Source organism: Papio anubis, chromosome 5, assembly GCF_008728515.1.
Source record: "Papio anubis isolate 15944 chromosome 5, Panubis1.0, whole genome shotgun sequence".
NCBI lineage: Eukaryota > Metazoa > Chordata > Mammalia > Primates > Cercopithecidae > Papio > Papio anubis.
Genome location: NC_044980.1, coordinates 68,666,211 through 68,693,365, shown reverse-complemented (window position 1 = coordinate 68,693,365; position 27,155 = coordinate 68,666,211). Strand labels below are relative to the sequence as shown.

The window sequence follows — 27,155 nt, the reverse complement described above, 5'->3', positions numbered from 1 at the left end:
TAAAGTGAATATTATGAATGTGTGCTTAAGAATATTATAAACATCTTTTTAAGCTTTAAGCTCTAGAAATGTATGTTGTCTAAAGCACCAAGCAATTAGTGTTGGCCTAAGTTAACATAAATTCAACAATTAAACATTTTACACAGTTATAGTATGTATTCATATTTGTTTCTTTTTGCATAAAGAGGTTACTCCAATCTGGTGGGGAGCAGTGATAAAGAGAGGTCAGTGGAAACTGGCCATACTGAAGGAACAGATGGGACAAGACTTCTCAATACGTTTTTGAAAAATGTTTTGGAATCATATGAATCTATTACCTGTTTTAAACATTCGTAAGATTAAGTGGGCCACTTATAATCGGTATGAGACAAAGACATAAAACTATAAATTCATGATAGAATAACTGGATTGAAATTGCTTATGGTTTTATTATGTGCCTTGTAAATTTAGAGTCAGAATCCAAAAATGGAGTCTTACATTCCAATGAATAGGTGCACATAAACCGACACAAATTGATACTCGATTTTACATTTATTTCACAACTCTCAGATTACAAAAATAATGCATGTTCATTGTGAAAAAAATTGAATGTACCCAAAAGTACAAAGAAAATTATCATCAGTAATTACATCACCACAAGATTAAAAAAAAAAAAAAATTGGTGTACATACTTCTGATCTTTCCTAAGTAATATATTACACATTATGTGTGATTTGAAGTCAACAATGACTATAAATTTCCAAACCCAGTTTCTCTTACTGAAAGAGAAACAACAGTTGATTTCCATACTGTGGGCATGAGGCTAGGCATTTCACAGGCATTTTCCCTTCATCTCTACTCCAACCCTGTGGATTAAATAGACATTTGTCCCAGTTTATAGAGAAGGAAACTGAAGATCTAAGAACTTAAACAACATTAACATGCCCAAAGGTTCACATCTAATAAGTGGCAAAACCAAGTTCAAAACTATATTCGTCTATTGTAAAAACCGTTGGTTTTTTACTGTACCATGATGCTGCTCCCATGAATTTTTAGAAAAAAACATGACATACAAAACCCTCCTAGATTATCTTATTACATGTGTTACATCAAATGACAGAAATGGGAAAATTATATATAACTTGCCCTCAGCAAAAAAACTGTATTTGGCTTTTTAGAGGTTGAAAAGTATCAATGGTATTACTCTTCTTTCACCTGTTACAGTACCCTGTCACCACCATCATCATAGTTGAAAATCAGTGCTACTGCTAGGAGACATTTATGGCATTAAAAGAACTGAATGCTGAGTGGAAGATCATGTAAATACAATTTCTTTGGGCATTTATGAAACTACACATTTCTTGGAGTTTAAGTCAGTTTTGCTTTTGAAATGACGAGTCTTTTCTGGAAAAAAATAAGATAACATTGATTAATACCTAACATTTTTAAAGCACTTATTGTCTACTAGGCACTATTGTTCATTAAATCCCACAACAGCCCTTTGAAGTAAACATTTTTACTTTCTTTCCTAGTTAATAAATGAGAAGGTTGTCACAGGGAGGTCATAGAACTTGCTCAAGATTTACAAGCAGTCAGCTTTGGAGTTCAAGAGTGAGCTCGCACAGCCTTGCGTCAGAATACATACCCTTAGCCAGTTCAGTGGACTGCATCTGTGTCTTCTCTGAGTTCTTATGGAACCTCTTTCATAGGAAGAATACATTTAACCCTTTTCCCTTTTAGAAAAAAAAGTGCAGCTCACTGCCAGCGCTTCTTTAATTTTACATAAACACACTCTTTGAGGCTGAAGCAAATCTGACTGATTTTCAATGTGAAAAACAAATATAAAAACTGTTCTTGGAGTTATTTCTAAACAGAACTAACATCAGAATAGTCTGAATCATCCGAATCGTCAATTTCCAAAAAATCGGATTCACTGAATGAATCTTTGGCCAACAATTGTTTGAGAACGACATCAACATCACATGTAGGAATGCTACATTTTCTAGGACTTGACATTTTCAACCATCAAGAATTTCCATATTTTGTAAATGGAAATATCACTACTAAAAACAGAATGCTGTAAGTAGAATGATGTATTTTGTTTCCAAAGTCGATATACTAGAGCAATGCAAAAATAATAATAAAAGCAAGATAATTCATGGCAAAGTTTTCTCGGGGTAAATGCTGCAAGCACCGCTGGCGAATATTCTCGGGGCCAATGGGAACAGGGTTAAAGTTGAGGGAACAACTCTAATATTATGAGATGGTGTGATGGAAGGTAGGTATCCACACACTGTTCCTTGTACCTACTACTGCTAGAAACTATTGGATCAGTCGGTGTTCACTCATTTATCTTCTTGCTCCAGGTAAAACTGCTTCAGTGAAAATAATGGCAGATGTTCCTGTTTTTTGCTTGAATGCTTGTTATTATATGAGAGTTATAACACCTCCTAATTTATTGATAAGCTCTTAAAGGATCTTTCCTGACAAGATGGTCAGTGAATTCGGCCGAGTGATTTTTAGCAATAACCACAGGTGGCAACGTAATAGCCTGTCTGCTCTTTTTGTTCCACCTAGAGATAACATTTTCAAATACACTAACCTGCAGTTTCTCAACTGGGGTAAAATGGCATTTTGAGCAAGACAACTCTTAGTTGTGGAGAACAATCTTGTAACTGTATGGGATGGTTTAGCACTTCTTCCCCGCCCCACCCGCCCCCACCACACATGTGCATAAACAGAAACACTCCCACACTTTTTCAAATGCCAAGTAGGGGGATGACACAGAACTGCCCAGTATTGACTGGGTCATTCCCCAAAGGAGAAGCTGCTGACAGCTTACAAGCCCCTTCTATAGTTCCATACTCCATGTGAGCCACAGCTAACACCACCCTGGGACTGCAGCTGGTCAGGATGGTGTTTCTGTAGACTGCTTTCTGACATTTTAAGGGAGAAAGAATTTCTGTTTGTTGAAATTGTCACCTACCAGCTAGTTTTGGGAAACCTGCGTGTACCAGCTCTTCATACAGGTGCTTGGCCGGATCAGCCTGAGTCATCAGGGTCCCATGTAGCCAGATAAGCAGAGCCCTGTGGCCATGTTCACGGAAGCTTTCATTTCCTGTGCCAAGCACAAGAGGTCCGAGGTAAAACACCACGAGCTGCTATCTCTTTCCATTGTGATCTCGGTTCCAACTAAACTTTCTGAATGACTGTGGTTGCACATGTCTGTTCCTCTTCGAAAAAAGCCCTTCCAGTTGCCCTCGCTGTGCTGCTTTATGATGACCAGTGTTTGCATTCCCTCCAACTCTTGGCTCGCACCTACTGTGCTTGGCACACACCCAAAGGAATGTACAAGAGAGAGGACAGCTGTGGTGCCTGCCCAGTGGTAACAATTTTAATGAGATGTGCAACTTCTCATAGACCAATGCTCCTCAAACTCCCAGTGCTTATTTCACCTGGGTATCTTACTAAAATGCACGTTCGGATTCAGTAGGTCTGGGGTAAGAATCCATGCATCTAACAAACTCCCGGGTGCTGCTGCCACTGCTGCTCCATATTCCCCACTCTGAGCAGCAAGCACGCACCATTCATTCTGCCACTCCAGTTTCAAGAAAGCTACTCTGAGGGAAGTTTGCATCCCTGGGCCAGGATTATGCATTTGACAAATACTCACTGGATATCTCAGCCTGGACAGGTGTTGGGGGAAGTACTGGGATAGGGAGCCACAAAGCCACTGTGGTTCCCAACAGGATGTCACTACAGGCTCCTTGCTCTGAGAAACAGTGTGCAGGAGCAGACATGCTGTGCAAAGGAAGGGCCTGAGCTCTGCAGGGGTGAGGGAGAAGTTCACTGGACAGACTGTTACAGAGAGGCAGGCTTTTCAGGGAGAGGGAACTACGTGCTTACAGAATGTACTCCTGGACAAGTCCTCTGTTCCTTTCCTAATCTTGCTCTTGACAAACTAATTTGTCTAAAATACCATCATGAGTCTTGTTACTCCTCTGCTCAAAAGCCCACAAACACCCCATTGCCGGTAACCTTACCCTGGATATAAGGGTACATTACAATATAATGTACCCTGGACATTTACAATATAATTGAATTGTAAATGTCATTGTTATTGTGCCAACTAGATTATAAACTCCATCAAACATGCATGGCTTAAAGAGCTGATGTATCTGTCCCTCATCCAGCAGAGAAACACTCCAGGCCCTCCATAAAGGTTCCATCGAAACACTTTAAAATCTCCCTTGTCCTGCTGGCAAGTACTCTGAAGATAACACTGTATTTTCCAGTCATCTCTTTTGGTCAAGATAGAGTTCCAGGAGGCAACTCAATTTTCCTAAAGACTTCACACAACACTATAAGCCTAACTAATGACAAAAAAGAAATCTCAACAATAAAAAAATTTTTCTAGTTAGAAACTAGTATTTAATGTTTTCAATATATTATCATCTATTTTTCACATGAAAATGAATCCTAAGAATGTGCAATACAAAGTCTCATATACTTGTATGTGGTATAAATAGTGTGTGCTCACAGGCTGTGCTTCTGCTATCCCCAGTTCCCAGCAATCCCTGGTACAAATCAACCCCTGAGCAAGGACACCTCGTCTTAGGATGTCCATGAGAGGGCTGTGCTCTGAATAAAACACTTTGCCAAGAAACGTGTTTGCTTCATTGTTTTCAAAGCTAATTAGTTGATTAATGCCAAGTAAACTTTCTATGTTTCCTAGGTTTTCGTCTAACTACAAAAAAGCAAAATTAAGGAATCTAGCTGACCTGACCTCACTAATTCTGACAGTTTGAGTCCGCCTGAAATGATTCCATTGCTTGGAATCATCTAGCCAAGAAAGCCCTCTGAGTCTATATTCCCCATGTCTCTCATGGGACAGCCAAGTCTCCCCTAAGGCAGTGTCCTACGAGAACCCTTTCTCCCCCACCCACCTGGTTTAAGGAATTCCTCTTTCTGGAGCGCGGATTTAAACAGTGAGTCTATTGATTACAGAATAAACCCATTCACCCCAGGACAGTCTCAAGGAACATAGAAATCAGACTGGCTTCCCACTGACACACCAACTGTTAAATCCTTGCTTCCTTAAGTGACTGTCCAGTTGCGAACCTTAATTTCTCTCTAAGCTAAATGCCACATGTTTGATATGGCTCAATAAATATAATCATCCCTTGCAAACTTCAGTTTACTGCAGACCATGCGCATTCACTTTCTGCAAATCTTAACACCCAAATCACTGGTGTGGATTTCAGCTAGCTGCCCCTATTCCTGGGCCCCTCGAAGTCTGCGGCTTATTGTGAGTGCCACGCACTTCCTTGGAAGACCCCACACCAGGAGGCACTGCTGTTCCTAACAGTGACTTCCTCCTGCCCACATCACCTAGTCCGTACTCACCTGACCACTGTGCCTCAATGGCTCTAATCTGGTCATCTGTAAAGTTCCATGAACGGGCCAGCCTCTGCCACTCATTGGCCTTCAGCTGATGGTAAGCCAGGCCCCAGAGGAGCGTGCGAATGTGTCTGGTCTCCAGACTATGGTCTTGCTTGAATGTCAGAGGAGAGCCTGTTGATGGGTCCCCAATGCTCTCATGATGCTCCTAAAGTGAAAATAATTTATCAGAAGATTTCAGACATGTTCTACTTATTACCTTATTTCAGAGTATATATGTTTTTCATACATAATTAGTAAGGTGGTCACTGAGACTATGTTTTCAATGCCATCTGTCACTGGATCATTTTTTTTTCTTTTGACATGCAAAATGGAAACAAATGCTTGAAATTAAAAGGTTGGGTACCATCTGTCTGACACAGGAAATGTGAGGGATTTTGCCTATTGTGTCCCATGCTGCTTAGAACAGAGAATGAGAACAGAGAGGCTGTCTTGGGAAAGGATGTGTCACAACAACAAAACCATCTTTAATGGCCTTTGTTTGAACCCACACCCCCTTTTCTTCTTTTGGGTATTTGATGTTCTCATATCGAAGCTTCGGTGAGCCCAGATTGGCTATATCCTTAATAAGACCCCATAGATGGTCCCTCATTCATCCTGCTCTCTGGTGAGCATGAGGAGAGCAAACTAGGAGCCTAGCTCAGGGTAGGGCTTGGGGAAGAGGTGACCCAGGGGGTGGAGAGGACAGGAGTGGACGTCATTTAAAGTCACTGCAGCCAGACTCAGCCCAACAGCACTATGCCTAGATTGGCAAAGTTCCTTTTGTCCCTTCAGCAGAATCCACCAGAGTCCTGCAGAATCAAACCACAAACACTGGAGAAAATCACTGAGTGAAAGCAGGCATCGCCGCTTCCTAGAACTGTATGTTGTGCTTATGCCAGTAGGTCTCCAGGTTATCCTCCTGCAGAAGGTTGCAGATCAGTTAAGGACGTGCAGGACACGCGGCCCACCAAGAAGTCTGGGACTTCCTACTTACCTCTCCTTTTTCATGTATAGTGACTTCTATTTTTGTCTTTCACTTAAATAGAGGTGTATCTTAATGGAAATGTTCTTAACAACAAGATGGGAATCAAGGCTGGGGCAGGAAATGAACCAAAAGTGTCTAGGACCCTGGGTTTCAACACTGATGAGAAGAACTTGATGGGCCCCGACCATGGATCCTTCACAGCATCAGCAACCTCCTCCAGGAAGCTCGACAAGGGAAGCGCAATAAGCTCCTCCTGGGAAGCTTGGCCAAGAAGGGCAAAACCTTCCTCTAATATCTGAACTTTGTGTACAGAAGTTGGAAAAGGAATGGGAGGTGTGAACTACCCATAATTGTTTTAGAGACTGTAAAAAGCAGGGTCTTCTCCAACCCAACCTCAGCTTTACTTCCACAGTGCCTAGCTCCCAGGAATTCCAAAAGAAGTAAGGTTAAGGATGGGGAGATCCAACAAACTTGGGAGCTGCAGGCCACTTCACTTTGTCCTTCTCTCCTCATTCCATCTCCTGAAACAATGATGAATCCAACAAGAACAAAAGCCTAAACGTCACAAGGGAAAGGGAAGAACACAAAATGCTTCTGCATTTATCTTTGTGCGATAACATTTCTAGTTCTTCAAGAAACTTACATGGTTTGTGCATTTCAGGATTGGATTGTGTGTTCCCTTAGGCTTCCATTGAAAAGGGCAGGAGATTTGGAAAGTCTAGGTCTTTTTCAGCAGCCAGTGAAAGCATTAAATAGCTTGCCTGCCAAAGCACTGAACTATTTGCAGGAATAACATGAGCCAGAACTGGTGGAAATTAAAATAACATAAGTCAGGTTTTAGGAAGCTCCCATTTGCCTCTGAACCACTGAATTCAATGATGGATGATTGGGTGGTTAGGTTAAAGGATAAATGAATATAAGAGAGGAATTTAAATCATATCTTTAATCCTTTTACTAGGAACCATTTTATATTAGGCAAGGATATAAACTTATTCAATGAACAAAGATAATTTAAAATAATAAATGCATTTGGTTAAAAAAATGTTTAAAGATATATCTTAAAAAACAAGTATTTCTCTCACTCCAGACCCCAGGATCCCAACTGTCACCAGAGTTAACAACTCTTACCATTTCTGGGGGTCTCCTTTAGCTATACTCATGTATTATATATGGTTTTCAAAGTATACCTACCTCTTATGTCTTAAAGATTCATTAGGAAAGAGGGCGTATTCATTTGGTGGGAAAGTAATTTATTCTCATCTACCCAAAATAATTTTTAAAAAGCTATCAGGAATTAAAAATAGAACCAATGAATATTTCTATTTCCAAAGAAAATGTGAAAGCAAGTTAAAGAGAAAGAGAAAAGATGGAACTTGGTAAAGTTGTCTTCAATAAAATACAATGGTAATTTAAGAAATTGAGCCTGAGGATATAGGAAAAGAGGAAGAGGTAAAGGGAGGAGATGGAAGAACGTAGAATATGATGAATGGGAGAGAAGAAACAGAGAGTTCCAATTGTTAAAATTAAAAAAAAAAAAAGTTTTACAAGCAAAGCACCTTTTTTTCTGTTTTGTTTTACAGGCAAGAAAAGTTGCAAGGAGGATGGTGTGACCTTTAAAAGAATCCATATATATCAAGACTACCAAGCTAATTAAACAGGATTGTGAGAGAGAAGGAGATGAGTAAATGCTTTTTGCTTTAAGGATTTAAGGGAAATTTCCCAGGACTGGCCAGGTGGACAGCAATCCACGTTCGTAGAAATTCAGGGTGGGCCTCAAGTGATTAGGGCCTGAATTCTGGAGCTAACACATTGGGCCAGGGGTAGCCATGCAGCCTAGAATGGAAACAACACATCACTAGAATGGAAACCACACATCACTGTAAGTCAAGAATGGTGCCTGGCAGTGCCATTCTTGCCTGAGGGCATAGAGTTGAATCTTGCAGGGGAGGGCAGTCTATTGAGAAGCTGCATGGGTAGCAGATATCAGAGAAAATAAAAATAAAAGAACAGCAAAAAGAATGACTTACAGACAAGTTTTTTTGCGTTCTTAGATGAATAAGGTTTTCGTGACTCTCACAGAATACTTGAGTGCCCGAAAGCACGCACAGGGGTGTGTTGAAAACTGCCGAGCCACAGAAAGGAGTTTTTTAAACCACTCATTCGTGCTTCTGGGAATAGCTCATGGCCAGACTGTGGACAGAGGGCACAACCAGGGCGTCACCCATCGGAGCTCACACGCTAGGTCCATTAGAGCCAGCCTGGACAATGCCCCTTGGCCCTAGTGAACTCTACGCACTCAGTTCTGACGTCTGATGTCAGCAAAGGAAGAGGCAGATGTTCATTCCGTGAATGGGGCAGAACAAGACAGAAGGGAGAGTTATAATTGTACTGACCAGGACTCTGATCATTAGAGCAAAGAATGGCACAGACCCTCCACTGCCCCTCAAGAAGAAGGGTGTTGTCAGGAGAGCCCCTGCTGTGCTGGGATCGGCCTTCCTTACCTCTCTCCAGGCGTAGTATCTCTCTGCTTTAATGAGCATGTCCACCACAAGGCTATGGTTGCTCCTGGAGGCCACAGCCAGGGCAGTCTTTCCTTGCTAAAATTAAAAAAGAAAAAAAATTCAGGTGGTATGTCCTAGTGATTAGGAGCTCTAGTTTTGGAACAAGGGGGCCTGGGTTCAAATCTTGATTCTACCAGCCCATGCTGGGTAAATTTAGGCCAGTCCTTTGCTTCTTTGGGTCTTTATAACTACTCCATAGTGGAGTGGTCAGGGGTAAATGTGATAATGCATATAAAGCCTTTAGAACATGTGCTACCCTGAACATTTCCTAGCCTCGTTTGCAGTTAGATATGTGACCTAAGTTCTGGCCAACAGTCTTTAGATAGAAGTGGGACATGCAACTTTTGGGAAGTATCTTTAAACAGAAGAGGGATGAACGGCATTTTCCTTCTTCTCTTCTCCCTCCTGAGTGGAATGCTGACATGATGGCAGGAGCCTGAACAGCCACTTTAGACCAGGAAGTAGAAGTCACGTTTTGAGGAGCATTCAGTAATAAGACAGAAAATGGCTGGATCTTATTGAGAATAATATCAATAATGGCAACGCTGGTAATTCATAGGTCAATGGACCCCTATCTAAAATTTTTTCTATTACACCATACTGCCTCCAACCAAACGTGAGAGGTTTGAATCTTAAAAATGGAATGATCAACAAGCGCTGTTCTGGACATAATTTTGAGAATGAACTGCCTGGAGCCCACATGGTATTTTAGACAAATTACAAAAAGGTACACTTTTCTCAAGATGGACAGAGCTCAAAGCCAGGGCATAGAGATTTGCAAGCAGAATCCTCTGGATTTCATAGAGTGCACCACTTCTACATCTAAACATTTTACCCTGAGCAAAGGATGCTCGTTCTCATTTGCTTTTCAAATGCCCCATGAAGAATTTGCTCAGAAAACAATGAAAATTAATAGTCAGAAAAGACCCAAGAAGAAGTTCCAATCTCAGGAACCCTTATGGATCCAGAAATATATCCCAAGTATTATCTTACATGGTTAGATATTCGCAACGAGTGCAATTCCCACCAATATAAATGATTTGGTTCATAGTCTAGGCGCTAAGACCCAGGCGAGCAGGAAAATTAGGGCTGAAAGTAATCAGCCTCTAATCAAAAGAGAAAGTAATGAAATTAGGAAGAACTGCATTTTGCAGGCATTTAGCAAGCCTCTAATTGTATGCTGTCTACATTCTGGCTTGTAAAGCCATTTGAATCACCATAATTAGCCTGCTTTGAGAAGGCAGCATTCTGAGAGCCAGAGTTTCCAAGTTCATAGGAAAATTTTCCTAGGGAATATATGCTGGAGTGAAAATCCAAACACTTCTGCCCTTAGGGGTTGGGAGGTAGCATGGATAGAAGGTTCTCTGAGAGCTTTTTGACACCTCAGGCCAAGAGGACAAGCAGAGAACAGAGAACAAGCTGCTGGGAAAGTCAAATTTATACCAAACTTTGGTTCCTTATTTCTTAACCAGACCCTAACATGGTCCTAGAAACACTTTTCTTTGGCAAAAATGAAAATAAAAATAAATTGTGGGAGCCAATAGAAAAGATATTTTTTATTCATTAATTAACTACGTATTGGGTGCCAACTATGTGCCAGACCTTGAAAAGAAAGGAGAAGAAGGGAAATCTGGGAAAATCAAATTATGAGGCCCAGTAAACTGTGAGTTCTTGTTTTGAAAACAAAGTCAAATGGTAGCATTGACTGTTTATTACTGGAATATCTAGTCCACTAAGCACCGGGGACCCCTATGTAAATCCCTGCCCAATGGTATAGATTTTGTACCCACAGAATGGCTCTGGGTGTATTAAGTATTCATGAAAACCTAAAATAAATTACAAAACAACAGCATTAGAAAATATTACTGCTAAATATTAAATCAAGTTAACCAGGTACAACTGGTGAAAGTGGTGGAATTCCACACAAGTGATAACATTATGGGTTTGTGTTTTCCTTCCTTAAGCTTTTCTATGTGTTCTAAATTGTCCACAGTGGGCTTGTGTTACTTTTTTTTTTTTTTTTTTTTGAGGCGGAGTTTTGCTCTTTTGCCCAGACTGGAGGGCATTGGCACGATCTCGGCTCACTGCAACCTCTGCCTTCAGGTTTCAGGTGATTCTTCTGTCTCAGCCCCCCCGTGTAGCTGTGATTACAGGCGCCCAACACCATGCCTGGCTGATTTTTGTATTTTTAGTAGAGATGCGATTTCACCATGTTGGTCAGACCAGTCTCAAACTCCTGACCTCGTGATGTGCCCGCCTTGGCCTCCCAAACTGCTGGGATTACAGGAGTGAGCCACTGCGCCCAGCCGGCCTGTGTTACTTTTATGATCAGAAAAAAAAAAAAAAAAATCTAATTTTAGAAACTGACACACAGAGAAAAGTAATATAACATATAACTACTTTAGATCTTACACATGTAAAATGGATGATTCTGAACTAGAGTAGGGTGGATTCAGGCTTGCACTGTGAATTAGGGAGGTGCTGGCTATTGAACTATGTGGGTAAAAATGAGGAAGGGAACACTGCAAGTTTCGGAAGCAGTCATCTTTGCTGACAGTTGTAGCAAAGCACCAGATGGCAGAGCAGCCACTACTTGGGTTTGAAGCCAGCTCTGCCTCTTACTATGTGTGTGACCCAATGTCATCAGAATCTGTCCAATCTACTCTTGAAAACTGGAGTAATTTTGTCCACCTCACTGAGATGTGAGGATTGAAGTAATATGGCATGCATGAGTACCTGACAGGGCTGTATCCAGGAGCCTCCTGTATAACTTTCAGTAAAGCTGAAACCTAACACAGCTCTCTGACAACCCTCCGGAGGCTTAACCTGCACTGTTGCACCACTTGAAAGAAACAAAACTGTCCTTCTTTAAAAACAAGTTTACACAATAGCCAAAAGGTGGACACAACCCAAATGTCCATCAATGGATGAATGAATAAACAAAATGTGGTAGAGACATACAACGAAATGTTACTTAGCCTTAAAAAGAAATGAAATTCTGACACATGCTACAACATAGATAAACCTTGAAGACGTCACACTAAGTCAACTAAGCCAGTCACAAAAAGGCAAATACCATGTGATTCCACTTATATGAGATGCTTAGAGTGGTCAAATTCATAGAAACAGAAAGCAGAACGGTGGTTCCCAGGGGCTGGGAGAAGGAAGAAATGGCGAGTTATTGAACAAGTATAAAGTTTCACTTTTGCAAGATGAAAAGTTTTGGAGACCAATTGCATAACAATGTGAACATACTTAACCATACTGAACTATATACTTAAAAATGGTTAAGACAGTGTTTATGTATGTGTATTTTACCACAAATTTTTTAATTAAAAAAAAATTTAGACATATGTAAAGTCATTCATTGCAACTCTGTTTATAAGAGCAAAACCTTAGGAACAACTTAAATGTCAGTCAATTGAGGACTAGTTGAACAAGTTGTGATACGTCTGTGCCATGCTATACAGTGCAGCTCAAAAAAAAAAAAAATGAAGGAACTCTCTATGTACTAATATGCAAATATCTCCACTTAATAATGCTAAAAAAGCTAAATGCAGAACAGTATACTAGTTATAGGTAAGCCATCAGTGTCTAAAAAGGATGGAGGAAGGGAATAAGAGTACAATGTGTTTATGTTTGCTTGCATGTGCACAAAAAACTCTGGAAGGAACAGAAATAATTTATAATAACGGATACATATAGGCAGGGTGGTATGGTAACCAGACAAGTAGGAACAGGGGTGGGTGGGAAATTTTTACTGTTAAACCCTTACTAGTTATATTCTTTTATTTTTGGACCATATGAATCTATAATCTTTTCAAAAATTTAATAAAGAATTTGAATTTAAAAACACATATTTGTCATTCAAAGTAAAAATTCTTACTGACATAGCTCAACCAAAACTGGGATATTTTACTGACTATGAAGATACACGGTTTCTCCAGTTTGTGCCCATTTCACAAAAGATATTCCAATGCCTCTGCTCAAGGCTGAGAGCCAACGGGAAGGTCTTAGCAACCATCTCAGCTGAATGGATTAAGTCCATGCACTTACCTTGTCAACAGCCTTCAAGTCACAGCCTGCCTTCAGCAGGGTTTCCACCAGTTCCACATTTCCACAATCAGCAGCTACATGCAGAGGGGTTTGTTGCTTCTGCCATGAAATTAAGGAGGGGAACAAACTTGGACGGTGAAAAGACAAACGGAAAGTATAGCCATCCTGTTTAGGCTCAAGGGAAAACACAGGTCGTACATTCTTTAATGGATACTGGGGCATTCATTGCAGTATTATTTTCAATAGTGAAAAACTGAAAGGAAATTACATGTTTAACAAGGAGACTCACTAGATAAATTATGATACATCTGTATATTGGAATAATAGGCAACCATTAAAAATTACTTTTTTAAAAATGATTTCAATATTAGGTACCTAAAGTAGTGAAATGTATAGAGACAGAAAGTCGAATGGTGGTTCCCAGGAGCTGGATGAGGAGGGAAGTCACTGTTTAATAGATATAAAATTTCAGTTTGAGAAGATGAAGAATGTTCTGGAGATGGATGGTGGTGATAGTATACCAAAAGAATGTAATTAATGCTGCTGAACTGTACACTTAAGACGGTTAAAATGGTGGATTTTGTTATGCGTATTTTACTACAATAAAAATGATTTCAAAGATTTTTTGAAAATAAAAAATGCTTTTGATATAATGTTTGAAACTTCAGGAAATGATACTATCTAGTTGAGCTTGATTTAATTAAAACTACATATAGAGAAAGAGAAGAAAATACAGTACAGAAAAATGCTAATGCTAAGGTCTAGATGAAGGGATTAGAGTTTATTTTATTGCCTTCCGAATGCATTTCTCTGTTCTCTAAATTTTCTACATTATAATGTATAAAGGAGTTCAAGACTTCTAATTTCCTTCCGGAGTAATCATTTTCCTATTAAGATGATAAGATTTTCAAAAGAAATATCCGAAATCCCAAGAAAATCACCCATCTTAACCTCTCACCAAAAGGAATGCAGTTGTGAAGAGATTTCTAAAATATTAGGGCAAAGAGGAGCCTTAGATGTGATCAGCCCAACTGCTTAACCAGAAAAGGGAAGCAGCTTCCCAGGGTCACAGAGCTGGGCAATAGCACGTGGCCCACTACTCCTCCCACCAGAGCACAGGGCCAGTATGCTGGGGATATTACCAAAAAACATTTATTTATTTATATTTTTATTTTTTTCTGAGAGACAGTTGCTTACTCTGTCATTTAGACTGGAGTACAGTAGCATGATAGTAGCTCACTGTAACCTGGAACTCCTGGGCTCAAGCAATCCTCCCTTCTCAGTTTCCTGAGTAGCTGAGACTACAGGCCTACAGGCTGTACTAATTTTTTTTTTTTTTTGTAGAGATGAGGTCTCGCTATGTTGCCCAGGTTGGTTTCAAACCTGGCCTCAGGTGATCCTCCTATCTTGGCCATCCAAAGTGTTGGGATTACAGGTGTGACCCAAAACACCTGGCCTCCAAAAAGCCTTTTTTTTTCTTCTTGAGATGGAGTCTCACTCTGTCGCCCAGGCTGGAGTGCAGTGGTGCGATCTCAGCTCACTGCAACCTCTACCTCCTGAGTTCAAGTGATTCTTCTGCCTCAGTCTCCCAAGTAGCTGGGATTACAGGCACCCAGCTAATTTTTTGTATTTTTAGTAGAGACAGGGTTTCACTATGTTGGCCGGGCTTGTCTCAAACTCCTGACCTCGTGATCCACCCGCCTCAGCCTCCCAAAGTGCTGGGATTACAGGCGTGAGCCACCACACCTCGCCCCAAAAAGCATTTCTTAAAGACTCATCTTCAAATGTCAGTGTGTCTAGGTGTTTGTCATTGAAGACATTACACTTACACTGACACGCCTACCAAAGATCTCTACCGACATGGAACAAAGGTGAAAATGGAATGTATCAAATCCAACAACACCCATTTTAACAATAATGCTACAAGTCTGGAAGGCAGGAAATGCACTAAAACATTAACAAGAGTTATCTTTCTTTGCTGGGTACTTCAAACACATTAAGTCTTTTTAGCTTTTTAAAAAATTTTACATACATATTTTACATTTAAAATATAAAATTTCCTATTTTTTATGCTTATTCTTGGTCTAATAAAAAATTAAAGTGATGAAGTCTGGTTCTGTAAAAGGATAGCAAGCCTAACAAACACTCCTTCCCTAGAGTACATCTAGCCAGTTCTGTCAAAACCAGTATCACATGTGAGCACAAGGCTCTGTCTGTGTACTTAGCAAAGATTTTGCCCATTGGGAAAGATTTTAGATATTAACATAGTTGAATACATAAGCATATTTAATAACAAGAGGAGATTTTTTTTTCCCCAAAAAAACTTTTGGGATAGGTAAAGGCAAAGGAGGAGGCTAGGTTCCCTGGAGGAGAGAAGGGACAGAAGTACAGGTAAATCTTCATGCAGCTCAGAGCAAAATTTAGCTCATAGGTGGGAATGGGAGGAGACTGCAGAGATCTGAGTCAATGCTCCGGTTTCACAGTGCATTAGGACAGGCAGGCATGCCCACTGCACCCTGGCTCCTCCCTAAGCCGGAGGGGCGCCGCAGAGGCTTCTCTGGGAAGAGGCAGCCGGAAGGTCTCATCTGGCCTCAGGACCCTGGAAAGGCTCCTCTTCCACTCCCCTACGTATCCTGGAAGAGGGCAGGCCAGCCCCAGAAGAGCCCCAGAGAGCAGGCTCATCAGTGCCCACCCCCATTCTCTTCATCATTCTGCTGCGGCATTCCCATTTCCAGCCAGTAATGGATTGCTTTAATGAGTCATTTGATTCTGCTTCAGTTGACTGAACTTGGGGTGATTTTTCTTTTATTCCAAGAGGTCTCTTTTGCCTTTAGGCAAAGAGAAGACACATTTACTGTCTTCAATATAGAAACAAAGCTTCCTTCTTGTGGGGGAAAGGCTCCCTGCCAATTACAATATTTCACTCTGGGGGAGTGGCTTTTGATTTAAAGAGCCTCTGGCCATTTAGCTCTGAGCTACTGTTTTTCTATCAAAAGTGCTGGGCCTGTTAAACATGTAAGATTTAATCATGCACTGGCTGAACTCCAGTTGTGTGGCTGAGAAAGACAAAAGTATGTGTGTGGTCATGGGGATGGAGTGAGAGTTACACAAGGAAAAGGATAAAAAGGATGCACATGTTCCTCCCAGGAATTTTTAGGTACCTCGAACTTGATCAAAACTCCCCCTAAACACCCACTGTGTTGAAATTTAAGAAAAGAGACCCTCCAGGCTCTGATTTTCTTGGCTTACCTGATTTAATATGTTAATATCATGCTGTGCACTTAATAAGCTGTTTACAACCGTGATGTGGTTGTTGATAACCGCTAAATGAAGAGGAGACTCCTTAGGCTGCAGAGAGAAATAAAAATTTCAAATCCAAAAGGTTCTGGTTTCATCATTCAAATCAAAAAGCAACTCATTTCAGCAGCTATTTCCTGATGATCTCCCAAGTACTGAAACTACCCATCCCAGTGGTGACCCTTAGTAAGTATTCAGCATTTGTGGTCATCCCAAGGCTTTGAAGCAAACTCGCTCCCCGGCAATCAGCTCACCCCCTTTGTTCTTTCTGGAGCAACATACTAAGCACCTACTATGGGCCAAGCTCTTTTCAGGTTGCCAGGGATTTAGCATGAACAAAGCTCATTCTCAGGAATCTTTCAGTCTAGTGGGGTAAGCAAATATTAACTTTTTTTAAGTCACACAAATACGGTACACAATTAAGTGCTTTAGAAGTAGAAGAGCCAGTGTGGGGATAGGGGGAAGGCTGACCTTTCGGGAGGCCAGAAAAGACTTTTCTGAAGAACTTTTCTGAAGAACATTTAAGTTCAAATATGAAGGAGAAGTAAGTGTTAAATAGGCCAAACCGCAGGACTTCTCAGAGCCTTCAAAGAGCTAAAGGGCAATGAGAGTAGCCACAAGGGCAAAATCATTGCACAGTTGGCATTTCCTGAATTGATTTGTTCTGGAGCCCTGACTCCTTAGTGTGTCCTATAGGACTGGAGTCCCCCTTACTCAGGGGCACCATCCTCGTGCTCAGCTCTCCCCGCATAGAGTCCAGCCACAGGATGTTCCCCAAGCCCTCTGCAGCCTGCTCTCCTGTTCTCCTTTGTGGCTAAAACACCTACACCTGTCTTCCCAGCCACAGCCCCCTCTCACCCATCCCCATCATGGCTTCTTACCCGGCCCTGCTAGGTCGCAGTGCCTATGTCTACCCCCAACACTTTGCCTCCAGGCTCCCGTGCTGCTGCAGTCCCACCCAGCTGCCACTGGCCTGTGGAGACATGAGAGGAGACATGCCTCCAGGAGTAGAGTCAGCTGAGAGTGGGGAAAAGGGAGGGAAGAAGCAATGAAGCGAAGTGAGGGCAGAAGCGATTAAGGCATGAGAGAGAGGGAAGTGAGGGGCATCCAGCATGATGAGGGAGGGAGGACACCAGCGGGAGGTGGACAGGGGTGTGACAGCAAGGGCTAAAGATCCAGTGACACCGTGCAGATCAGGAGCCGAGCTGAGTGTGGAGCGAGTGGCAAGAGAGAACAAGCGCCTACGAGGGTGAGTGATTAGGGCAAGTGCAGCGTCGCTCAAGTGGAACAGCTGATATTCATGATATGCATCAGACACACTCAGCACATTCTCATCGTGGTGCTTATTACATGCTCAATTCCCCAACTGTTTCTTCTATTTTTTTTTTTTTTCAGAGATGGGGTCTCACTCTGTTGCCCAGGCTAGAGGGCAATGGAGCCATTGTCATTCGCTGTAACCTGAAACTCCTGGGTTCAAGCAAACCTCCCACCTCAGCCTCCCGAGTAGCTGGGGCTACAGGCATGCACCACTGTGCCTGGCTAATTTTTAAATTTTTGTAGAGATGGGGTCTTGCCATGTTGCCCAGGCTGCCCTAACAGTTTATACTCTGTTTTAAACATCAGGCTGACAGTTTTTCAGAGATCACATCAATAACCCTAGACATTCAATCTCATATTCCCCACTTCATACATGAGACACAAAGAGGATCAGTAACTTCCACAAGGCCATGCAGCAAGGCAGTGGCAGAGACAGGACGTGAACCCAGACCTTTCTGACTCTACCATCTGCACCAGGCTCTGTCTCAGGAGATGGGGATAGATGGATGGAAGAGAGACCATAGTGAGTTGGCAAGAGTGTCACCAGCAGATGGAGGGAGGGGAGATGAGGGGACAGGTAGAAGACCACAGCTGAGGAAGTCAGAGACTGTCAGAGGCCAGCAACGGTCAAAGCAGACAGATGGTGTGAGCAGGGCCGTGGGGGCAGCGTGAAGGGAAGAATTTCTGTGTAGGTTTCTTCTGCCCAGGAGTAACCTCCTTGAGGCACTAAGCGTGAAAAATGAGAAAGCATCCCACATTGCAAAGAAGTGGGCATTGTCCTTCTTGCTGGGGCCACCCGCCTTGCTGGGCCCAGCTCCTCCTGAGAAACAGGAAGTGTCCTTGGACCGAACCAGGTAAGTTCAGAGCCAATTCCCCCAATACCATGCTCCAAAAGCTATCTGACATGGTTTAAATCACATCCCTCCTCTTGAGTTAATACAATAAATAGTAATGGCTCAGCAAGATCAGAGGAAATCATATTCTCAACAGAGAAATGAAAATAGAGTGGAAAAATAGAGGCATGTTTCTTGTTTAATTCCAGCACAGAGGGCCTTTGTTAATTCTGCCAAAGCTAATTCAAACGTCAGAAAACCTAAATCAGTATAAAGAATTGACTTTCAAAAGAAAAACAAGAACATTCAGTGAAGGGAGAAAAATTATCACTCTTCTTGATATGTACAGCTGCTTCATTATTTTCCCAGACTGATAAAATTAATACAAGAGTAATGGCATCTCTAGACATATGAGAAAGCTTTTTTGCAGCAAATACAAATATTTAAAACACAAAGATTTCATTTTGTTCAGGAACTTCAATGACTTTCTAAAATTCATCCCTTGGATTTTATTTCTCAAGATTAAGACTCAGCCTCCAAAAGAAGTCAGCCAGCCTTCCCAGAAATAATTCCTCCCTTGTGAAACATCTCATCTCCTACATGTATCTGCAAGGGGCATCTCCTTAGCACGGCCAACCTCATGGCGCCAGGACCAAAGCCCATGTCATGGGAATAAACTCACTTCCACTTTCTGGTGCAGATCAACGTTCTCACTGAGAAGAAAGTTGACAAGGGATGCATGGCCATTCCTGGTTGCTATCTGCAAACTACTGATATTGAGCTGCAAGAGACAATGGAGAGGGCAGGGAGGAACTCCCATTATAATTCAGCACGCTTTCTGGTGTTTATCACATGGTAATCAGTTAATACAATGAAATAGTACAACTACAGTCGTGCATCACATAACAGTGATTTGGTCAATGACAGACGTGCAGTGGTACCATAAGATTACAATGGAGCTGAAAAATTCCTATGGCACAAGTACTTAACTACATTACTATGTTACTATGCTGTACAGGTTTGTAGCCTACGCGCAATAGATATACCATATAGTGTGTTGTAGGCTGTACCATGTAGGTTTATGTAGGTACACTCTATTTATGTTTACACAGTGAAATCAGGCATTCCTCATAACATATCCCTGTCATTCAGAGATGCATGGCTGTATTTTAAAAAAAAAATCTGGTTGGGCACAGTGGCTCATGCCTGTAATTCTAGCATTTTGGAAGGCCAAGGCAGGTAGATCACTTGAGCCCAGGAGTTTGAGATCAGCCCTGGCAACATGGTGAAACCTTGTCTCTACAAAAATTAGCTGGGCTTGGTGGTGTGTCCCTGTGGTCCCAGGTACTCAGGAGGCTGAGACTGAGGTGGGAGGATGGTTTGAGCCTGGGAGGCAAAGACTGCAGTGAGCCGAGATCATGCCACTGCACTCCAGCCTGGGCAACAGAGTGAGACCCAGTCTCTAAATAAATAAAAAGAAAACCCATTGTGTTTTTAATTACTGGGTTGAGGGGGAGCTAGTATTAGGTTAGTACAAAAGCAATTGTGGTTTTTACCTAATTGTCTGTTTTTTTCTAAGTGTCTCCCATAGAAGTGTCAGAGCCCCAGGGAACATGTGTGCAATAGACCGAATGTTTGTGTCCCTCCCAAAAGTCATATGTTGAAACTCTAATGTCAATGTGATGATGATAGGAGGTGGGGCCTTTCGGAGGTTATTAGGTAATTCATTGTTGACTGATTAATTGTAAGATTTCTACAAAGTATTTGCAGGTCTTTCAAATAAGGATGCTGTTGGAAATTACTTTCCCAAAATTGCTGCATCAGTATCTCCTGTCCCACAGGCTCCTCTGCAATATGACCTTGCCACTCCCCTCATCAAGAGGCAGGGTTTATTTCTCCATCTCCTTGAATCTGGGTCGACCCTGTAACTGCTTTGACTAATAGAATATGGCAGAAGTTCCAGCGTGCCAGTTCCAGGCATGGCCCCTAACTAGCCTGGCAGCTGCTGCTCTCTGCCTTTTGTAATGCCTGCTCTTGTAATCCTTCCTCTTAGAGGCCAGTTCCCAGGCTGTAGGTTGAGGCCCATGGTGAGGCCCAGGTGAGCTCCCAGCTGACAGCCAGCATTAACTGCCAGGCATGTGAGTGCACTCTCTTGGATATTGAGCTCAGGTAAGCCTTCAAAATCCTGGCCGACTTCCAACTGGAATCACATGATAAACTCAAAGTAAGAATCCTCTCAGCTGAGCCCAGTCAACTCACAGAGCCGTGAAAATAATAATAGATTGTTGTTTTAAGCCACTGAGCTTTGGGTTGGATTGTCAGGAAGCAATAGATAATGGCACAGATGCCAACAGCAATGACCTGTGTATCTCTGACCAACTGAAATCTAGCTTGCATGATACTAAATGCCTATATGACCTTGGATAAGTGGCCTATCAAGTATGGGCCTCTTTGTCTTCATCTGCAAAACTGTCCCCATAATAGTTTTCTATTGCTGTTATAAGACATTGCCACAAAATTAGTGGCTTAATAAAATGTATTATTTTATAGTTCTGGAGGTCAGAAGTCTGAAATGGATCCCACTGGGCTAACCAAAAAAAAAAAAAAATGTTCACAGATCTATGTTCCCTTCTGGAGGCTCTCAGGAGAATCCACTTCCTTGTCTCTTCCAGGTTTTAGAAGCCTCCTATGTTCTTTGGCTCACACCCCCTTGCTCCATTGTCAAAACCAGCAACAGTTAGCTGAGTCCTTCTCACACTGCATCACTGACATCCTCGTCTGCCTCCCTCTTCCACTTTAAAGGACTCTTCATGATTACATTGGGCCCACCTAGTAATCCAGGAGAATCTCATTTTAAGATCAGCTAATTAGCAACCTTAATTCCATCTGCAACTTAAATTCTCCTTTGCCATGTAATATAACATATTCATAGGTTCCGGGAACTGGGATGTGAACATCTCTGGGGTGGGGAGCCTGATTCTGCCTACCACATCATCCTACCTCTTTCTCTGAAATCACAGTACTACTGGGAGGATACACGAGCCAGTAAATGTGTATGGTAACCGTAACTATTATTTTATCCATTCCACAAAAAAATAAAACACATTGAGCACTTATTCTGTGCCAGGCACTATTTTAGATAGTGGAGGGATATGTTGGTAAACAAAACTGATAAGATCTCGGACATTACATTTCAGTGGCAGTGGACAATCAATTGATCCATTGATTGGTAGACTGGTAGATCAGCAAATCAGTGGACTTAAATCTGCTTATTAGATTATCGATGTTGTTAGAAGAATAACATCAGCTAGTTGTAAGTTCTATAATAAGACATAAAATAGCATGACTGGTTGGCTACTTTCTCATGGCTGATCAACAAAGCCTTCTTGGATAAGGTGACAGTTAAACTGAGATCAGAATGGTCAGCAGTGCCCTCACTGGCAAGATCAGAAGCCACCTAAAGCAGAAACAAATTTCCGAGAAACTCAAAGCAGGAACCCTGTAGCAGGAAGAGCTGCGGGAGTCCACAGCATTTACCTCTAGGCATCATGGGCTCTGTGTATAGGGCCTACAGACTTTTTATGAGCCAAAGAAACCGTTAAAATGTAAAAAAGAAAAAAATTATTGGTTCCACGATACCAAAAGAAAACCACAAAATTGAAGTGAATAAATATTTAACTGACATTCATACTTCATTGATTGTTAAATGTAATGTTCATAAAATATTCATTATATTTATAAACAATTTGCAGGTTGCATTTTTTCACCTCCCTCAAATTCCCAATTATGCACAGAGTTCTAAGAAATCAGAGTCAATCATAAATTAGGTGAGTCTGTCATAGCCAAATAATTGCAAAAAGCAAAAACAAAAAAGCCTTTTAGAGCAATTAACAGAAAAAAAAAAAAAAAGTAAAGAGGAATGTGGGAGCACTTAAATATGTATGATAAAATGTGAGGTAGGACCTCCAGGAATATGAGTTCTTAGGACCTACAAAAGCCTTTTTTGGACCCAGGGCAGTTAATAGGGCGCTAAAGAGAGCCTGTTGCCCTAACTCTGGGCAGTTTTTCCACCCAACATAAACGGAGAAAGCCAGCTGTCAACTACATTCATAATCTCACTCCAACATCCTCCTTAGAAACGACTTGACCCGGGCCGGGCGCGGTGGCTCAAGCCTGTAATCCCAGCACTTTGGGAGGGATCACGAGGTCAGGAGATCGAGACCATCCAAGCACACGGTGAAACCCCGCTCTCTACTAAGAAATACAAAAATAGCCGGGCGAGGCGGGCTCTCGCAGTCCCAGCTACTCGGGAGGCTGAGGCCGGAGAATGGCGGAACTGGAGGCGGAGCTTGCAGCAGCTGAGATCCGCCACTGCACTCCAGCCTGCTGGCGTGAGCGAGACTCCGCCTCAAAAAAAAAAAAAAAAAAAAAAAAAAAAAAAAAAAATACAAAAAATCCAGGCCATGCAGGTGGCAGGCACCTGTAGTCCCAGCTACTCGGGGAGGCTGAGGTAGAATGGCGTGAACCCGGGAGGCCGAGCTTGCAGTGAGCTGAGATCCGGCCACTGCATTCCAGCCTGGGCAACAGAGCGAGACTCCGTCTCAAAAAAAGAAAAAAAAAAAAAAAAAAGAAACGACTTAACCCTTTACCCGCTCCCCTTGCTGGTGGCAAGGTGGGAGGGAGCACAAAAGCAAACTCCTGGAAACCAAGACTCATCAGTGTCAGCAGGTGAAGCGTTTCCAAGATCAAACACAGCAATCACCTACAAATGTGAAAGCAAAACAAAGTTCAACCCATTCCGGGCTCATGTGTGTTCTTGCTGTTGGCTTCTTGCTTCACACTGCTTTTCCCCCCCAAGGTTTTCACCGGGTTGGACAGATAGGTGTGGATAGCTAGTGGGGGCTGAGGTTGCTGATTCAGAAGGGAGCTGATGAACTCGGGAAAAACTCTAGAAGTAAAAACTAAAAAATGGATTCCCGATCATTTCCAGGCTGCCTAGAGCAACTGAGGCCGCTGGCTGTAAGGACAGGGGCAATATGGAGCCCGCAGTCAAGTCGGATGGGGAGAATGTGTGCATATGAAAAATCACTACAAAGCAAAATACTTAAGGGCAAAATAATTAAGGACGAGGGTGAGGCAGGGTATAAAATAATGGAGTAAGCCTGAGAGTCTTGCTAACCTGGGAAGCTTTCCCAGGAACTTGAAGGGGGATACAGACTGGGGACAAGGAGGCACCTGTGCAATGACTGAACAGCAGCACAGCTCTCCACATTCTGAATATTTCATGACTCCCATGAATTCTTTTTTTTTTTTTTTTTTTTTTTTTGAGACTGAGTCTGGCTCTGTGGCCCAGGCTGGAGTGCAGTGGCCGGATCTCAGCTCACTGCAAGCTCCGCCTCCCGGGTTTACGCCATTCTCCTGCCTCAGCCTCCGGAGTAGCTGGGACTACAGGCGCCCGCCGCCTCGCCCGGCTAGTTTTTTGTATTTTTTAGTAGAGACGGGGTTTCACCGTGTTAGCCAGGATGGTCTCGATCTCCTGACCTCGTGATCCGCCCGTCTCAGCCTCCCAAAGTGCTGGGATTACAGGCTTGAGCCACCGCGCCCGGCTGGCTCCCATGAATTCTTAATTTTCTGTTTATTTATTGCATCAATAACCTTGCAACTTCAGTGGGAATCAACTCATGCTACTTTGATTTTCCTGTCACAATCCTTGCCCATGTATATATAAATCCAATATTATATTAATATTTACTCGACTATAATATATTTTTCAATTAGTGTTCTATGATTAACATGTTCAATATTGCAATATATTTTTAGTATTTATCACTATAATTTTTAACAGCTACATAATTTTCCAAGAAGTAGAAGCACCAGACCTTCTTTCAGCCTTCTCCTACCATTAATTCCACGTATATGTTATATCTAATTCTTGGCTATTGAAGCTAACTTTATCACTTATCTGAATGCATGCAGCTAGATTTCCACCTTTCAAATTATTTCCTTAACATAATCCACCATGTGTGGGTAAAAGGAAAGTGACAAATTGCTTTTTGAAAGATTATACAAATATACACTCCCACCAGCAGAATACAGGGTATCAAACATGCCAGTTTGGGACTTTATTCTTGATTGGGACTTTATTCTTGATTGGGACTTTATTCTTCTGTGTTTAACTTTGTACTTGCTGAAAAGAAATTGTTTATACATTGTGCAGATAGAAAGATCTCTAAAATATATTGGCAATCAAAAGAAAACAAGGTGCAGAGCAGCATATATTACATACTGTGCTACTGTTTATATGGTGTTGGTATATATATGTGTATGGATTTAATCACATTTTCCATGTGGATTCATGGAAAATTCCTGGAAGACTAAATAAACTATTAAGGATGTTAGTTCTGGGGAGTAAAATTGTGATGGGGGGTTGGCGTAAGACACTTTTTTATCATATACCCTTTGGTGCTATTCAAATTTTTTGTCATGAGTTTTCATTATAATTAATTAGAAAAACAGGAAAAGAAACTAAACCATCTGAAGACAAGGCCATTGCAGGGGTTAAAAGCTGAGACATTGGCGTCAGACAGGAGTTTGAATCCTTGCACTGCTATTGACTAGTTGTATGATCCTGAATGATTTCCTTAACTTTTCCAAATTCTATTTTTGTGATCTAAAAAAATGAAAATAATAACACAGTCTCAAAAGTTTCAAAGGTTCTTAGCACAACGACTACATACAAATGTATTCTGCATTTAGAGGAAGGCACCATCCTTCCTTCTTCATGCACCAGGCTGACCACTTGAGCTTTCACACAATAAAGTGTTTTTCAGCGTCTTCTCTGTATAAGCCAGGTGTGCACTAGTTGCTATGAGAAAACAAAGTAGAATAGAGTATCTGTTTCTAAGAAGTGACAAGTACTTGCTCATTTTGCCCCACTTTCAATTATTCCTTCCCCAGAAGAACAGAAAGAATAGCATTGCTTTTGAGGACACAGTAACTGGGAAATATTGGAGGTAAATCACTAATTCTTACCAAAAACAAAGCATATTATAAATATTAATTCTAAAGTACCAGTAAGTGGATCAATGTAGGACCAGAGTTTCCAAAGAATATTTTAAGTCTCCCTCCCACTGCATGAGTGAACATGGTCTGGAACACATACTTTATTTGGAATGTTGATGTCACTTCCTGCTGTCAGCAGCACTTTGCTGCACTCTTCATGACCTCCTTCAACACTCAGAAAGAATGGTGTTTCTCCATTCTAACGAAAGGAAAAATAAGTTAAATTTAATTGCCCCTTGTCATGGAATGAAATTACTTGACAAACAACATGCTTTCTCTATGCCTTTTGTGCATTACTCTTAATAATGGATAGCATTTATTGAACAACTATGTGTCAACTTGTACTGCCAAGACTATATGCTTTGGCACAGTTAAATCACACAATGCTGTAAGGGCAGGGTTAATATTATCCACATGTTACAGATAAGAAAACTAAACCTCAGCTGGAAAGTGTCAAAGTGGCTGGGTTCAGTGACTCAGCCTGTAATCCCAGCACTTTGGGAGGCTGAGGCAGGCAGGATACTTGAGCCCAGGAGTTAGAGACCAGCCTGGGCAAAATGGCAAAGCCCCATCTCTACAAAAAGTTTACAAAATTAGCCAGGCATAGTGGTGGATGCCTATAGTCCCAGCTACTTAGGAGGCTGAGGTGAGAGGATCACCTGAGCTCAGGAGGTTGTGGCTGCAGTGAGACAGGACTGCACCATTGCAGTCCAGCCTAGGCAACAGAGTGAGACCTCGTCTCAAAACAAAAACAAAGAAAAAAAAGAAAGAAAGATAATCTCAGAAATAAGGAACTATAGTACAGTATGAAACACACAAAATTAGAAGTCCATTTGCACCAAGTATAACTTTAATCTTTACAACTGATTAAATGTTACATGACATTTTAAAAAATAACATTACTTTAAAAAATCTCAGTACTTCAGTTTCCTGAAACTCAAGATAAATACTAGGAGGATGAAGTAAGAGTTTAATTCAGGCCAAAATGAGGAAAAAGAAGGAGCTGGTCCCACACAATAGCTACTTGGCTATTTCCCTTTCCTCATGCAGACTCTTTCCTAAAAATGTTGGGAAGAAATGCAGAATTCCTTCCCCATTCCCTAACCATTTCCCTCCTTGGACATTAATCTGCTTAACAACTACTTTAGGATAAATTCAGAAGGCTTTACTCATAGTGAATTAGGTATGAACAATCATGTTAACAGGAACACAAGAGTATAGAAACCAGTGTTCCCATTCCAACAAGGTGGGAAAATCATATTCCAGGCTGCTTTACCTGGGTGCCTGGGACAGCCATCTGCTTATAAAGGCATTTCTCTGCCGGGCATGGTGGCGCATGCCTGTAATCCCAGCACTTTGGGAGACTGAGGCGGGCGGATCACCTCAGGTCAGAAGTTCAAGACCAGCCTACTCAACATGGTGAAACCCCATCTCTACTAAATAGACAAAAATTAGCCAGGCGTGGTGGTGGGCCCCTGTAATCCCAGCTACTCTGAAGGCTGAGGGAGGAGAGTCACTTGAACCTGGGAGGCTTAGGTTGCAGTGAGCCGAGATCATACCACTGTACTCCAGCCTGGGCAACAAGAGCGAAGCTTCATCTCAAAAAAACAAACAAACACACAA

The 27,155-nt window shown here is 41.7% G+C and overlaps 1 protein-coding gene across 7 annotated transcripts in view; it reads right to left on the bottom strand.

Annotated features, from left to right (window-relative positions):
- Positions 1-408: 408 nt before the first annotated feature.
- ANKDD1B (ankyrin repeat and death domain containing 1B) overlaps positions 409-27,155 on the bottom strand; it is a 56,025-nt gene continuing 29,278 nt past the window's right edge. For 4 of the 7 annotated variants that reach the window (XM_017959654.3, XM_021939468.2, XM_021939471.2 and 1 more), the window contains 8 exons: positions 25,633-25,731; positions 19,153-19,251; positions 16,273-16,371; positions 13,024-13,122; positions 8,908-9,003; positions 5,386-5,587; positions 2,966-3,097; positions 409-1,383 (listed from right to left, as the gene is read on the bottom strand). In XM_017959654.3, coding sequence (XP_017815143.1) covers positions 1,322-1,383; positions 2,966-3,097; positions 5,386-5,587; positions 8,908-9,003; positions 13,024-13,122; positions 16,273-16,371; positions 19,153-19,251; positions 25,633-25,731 — 888 coding nt within the window. In that variant the 3' untranslated portion in view covers positions 409-1,321. The remainder of the gene's footprint in view (positions 1,384-2,965; positions 3,098-5,385; positions 5,588-8,907; positions 9,004-13,023; positions 13,123-16,272; positions 16,372-19,152; positions 19,252-25,632; positions 25,732-27,155) is intronic. The other 3 variants (XM_021939472.2, XM_021939469.2, XM_021939470.2) reach the window with 3 other exon arrangements.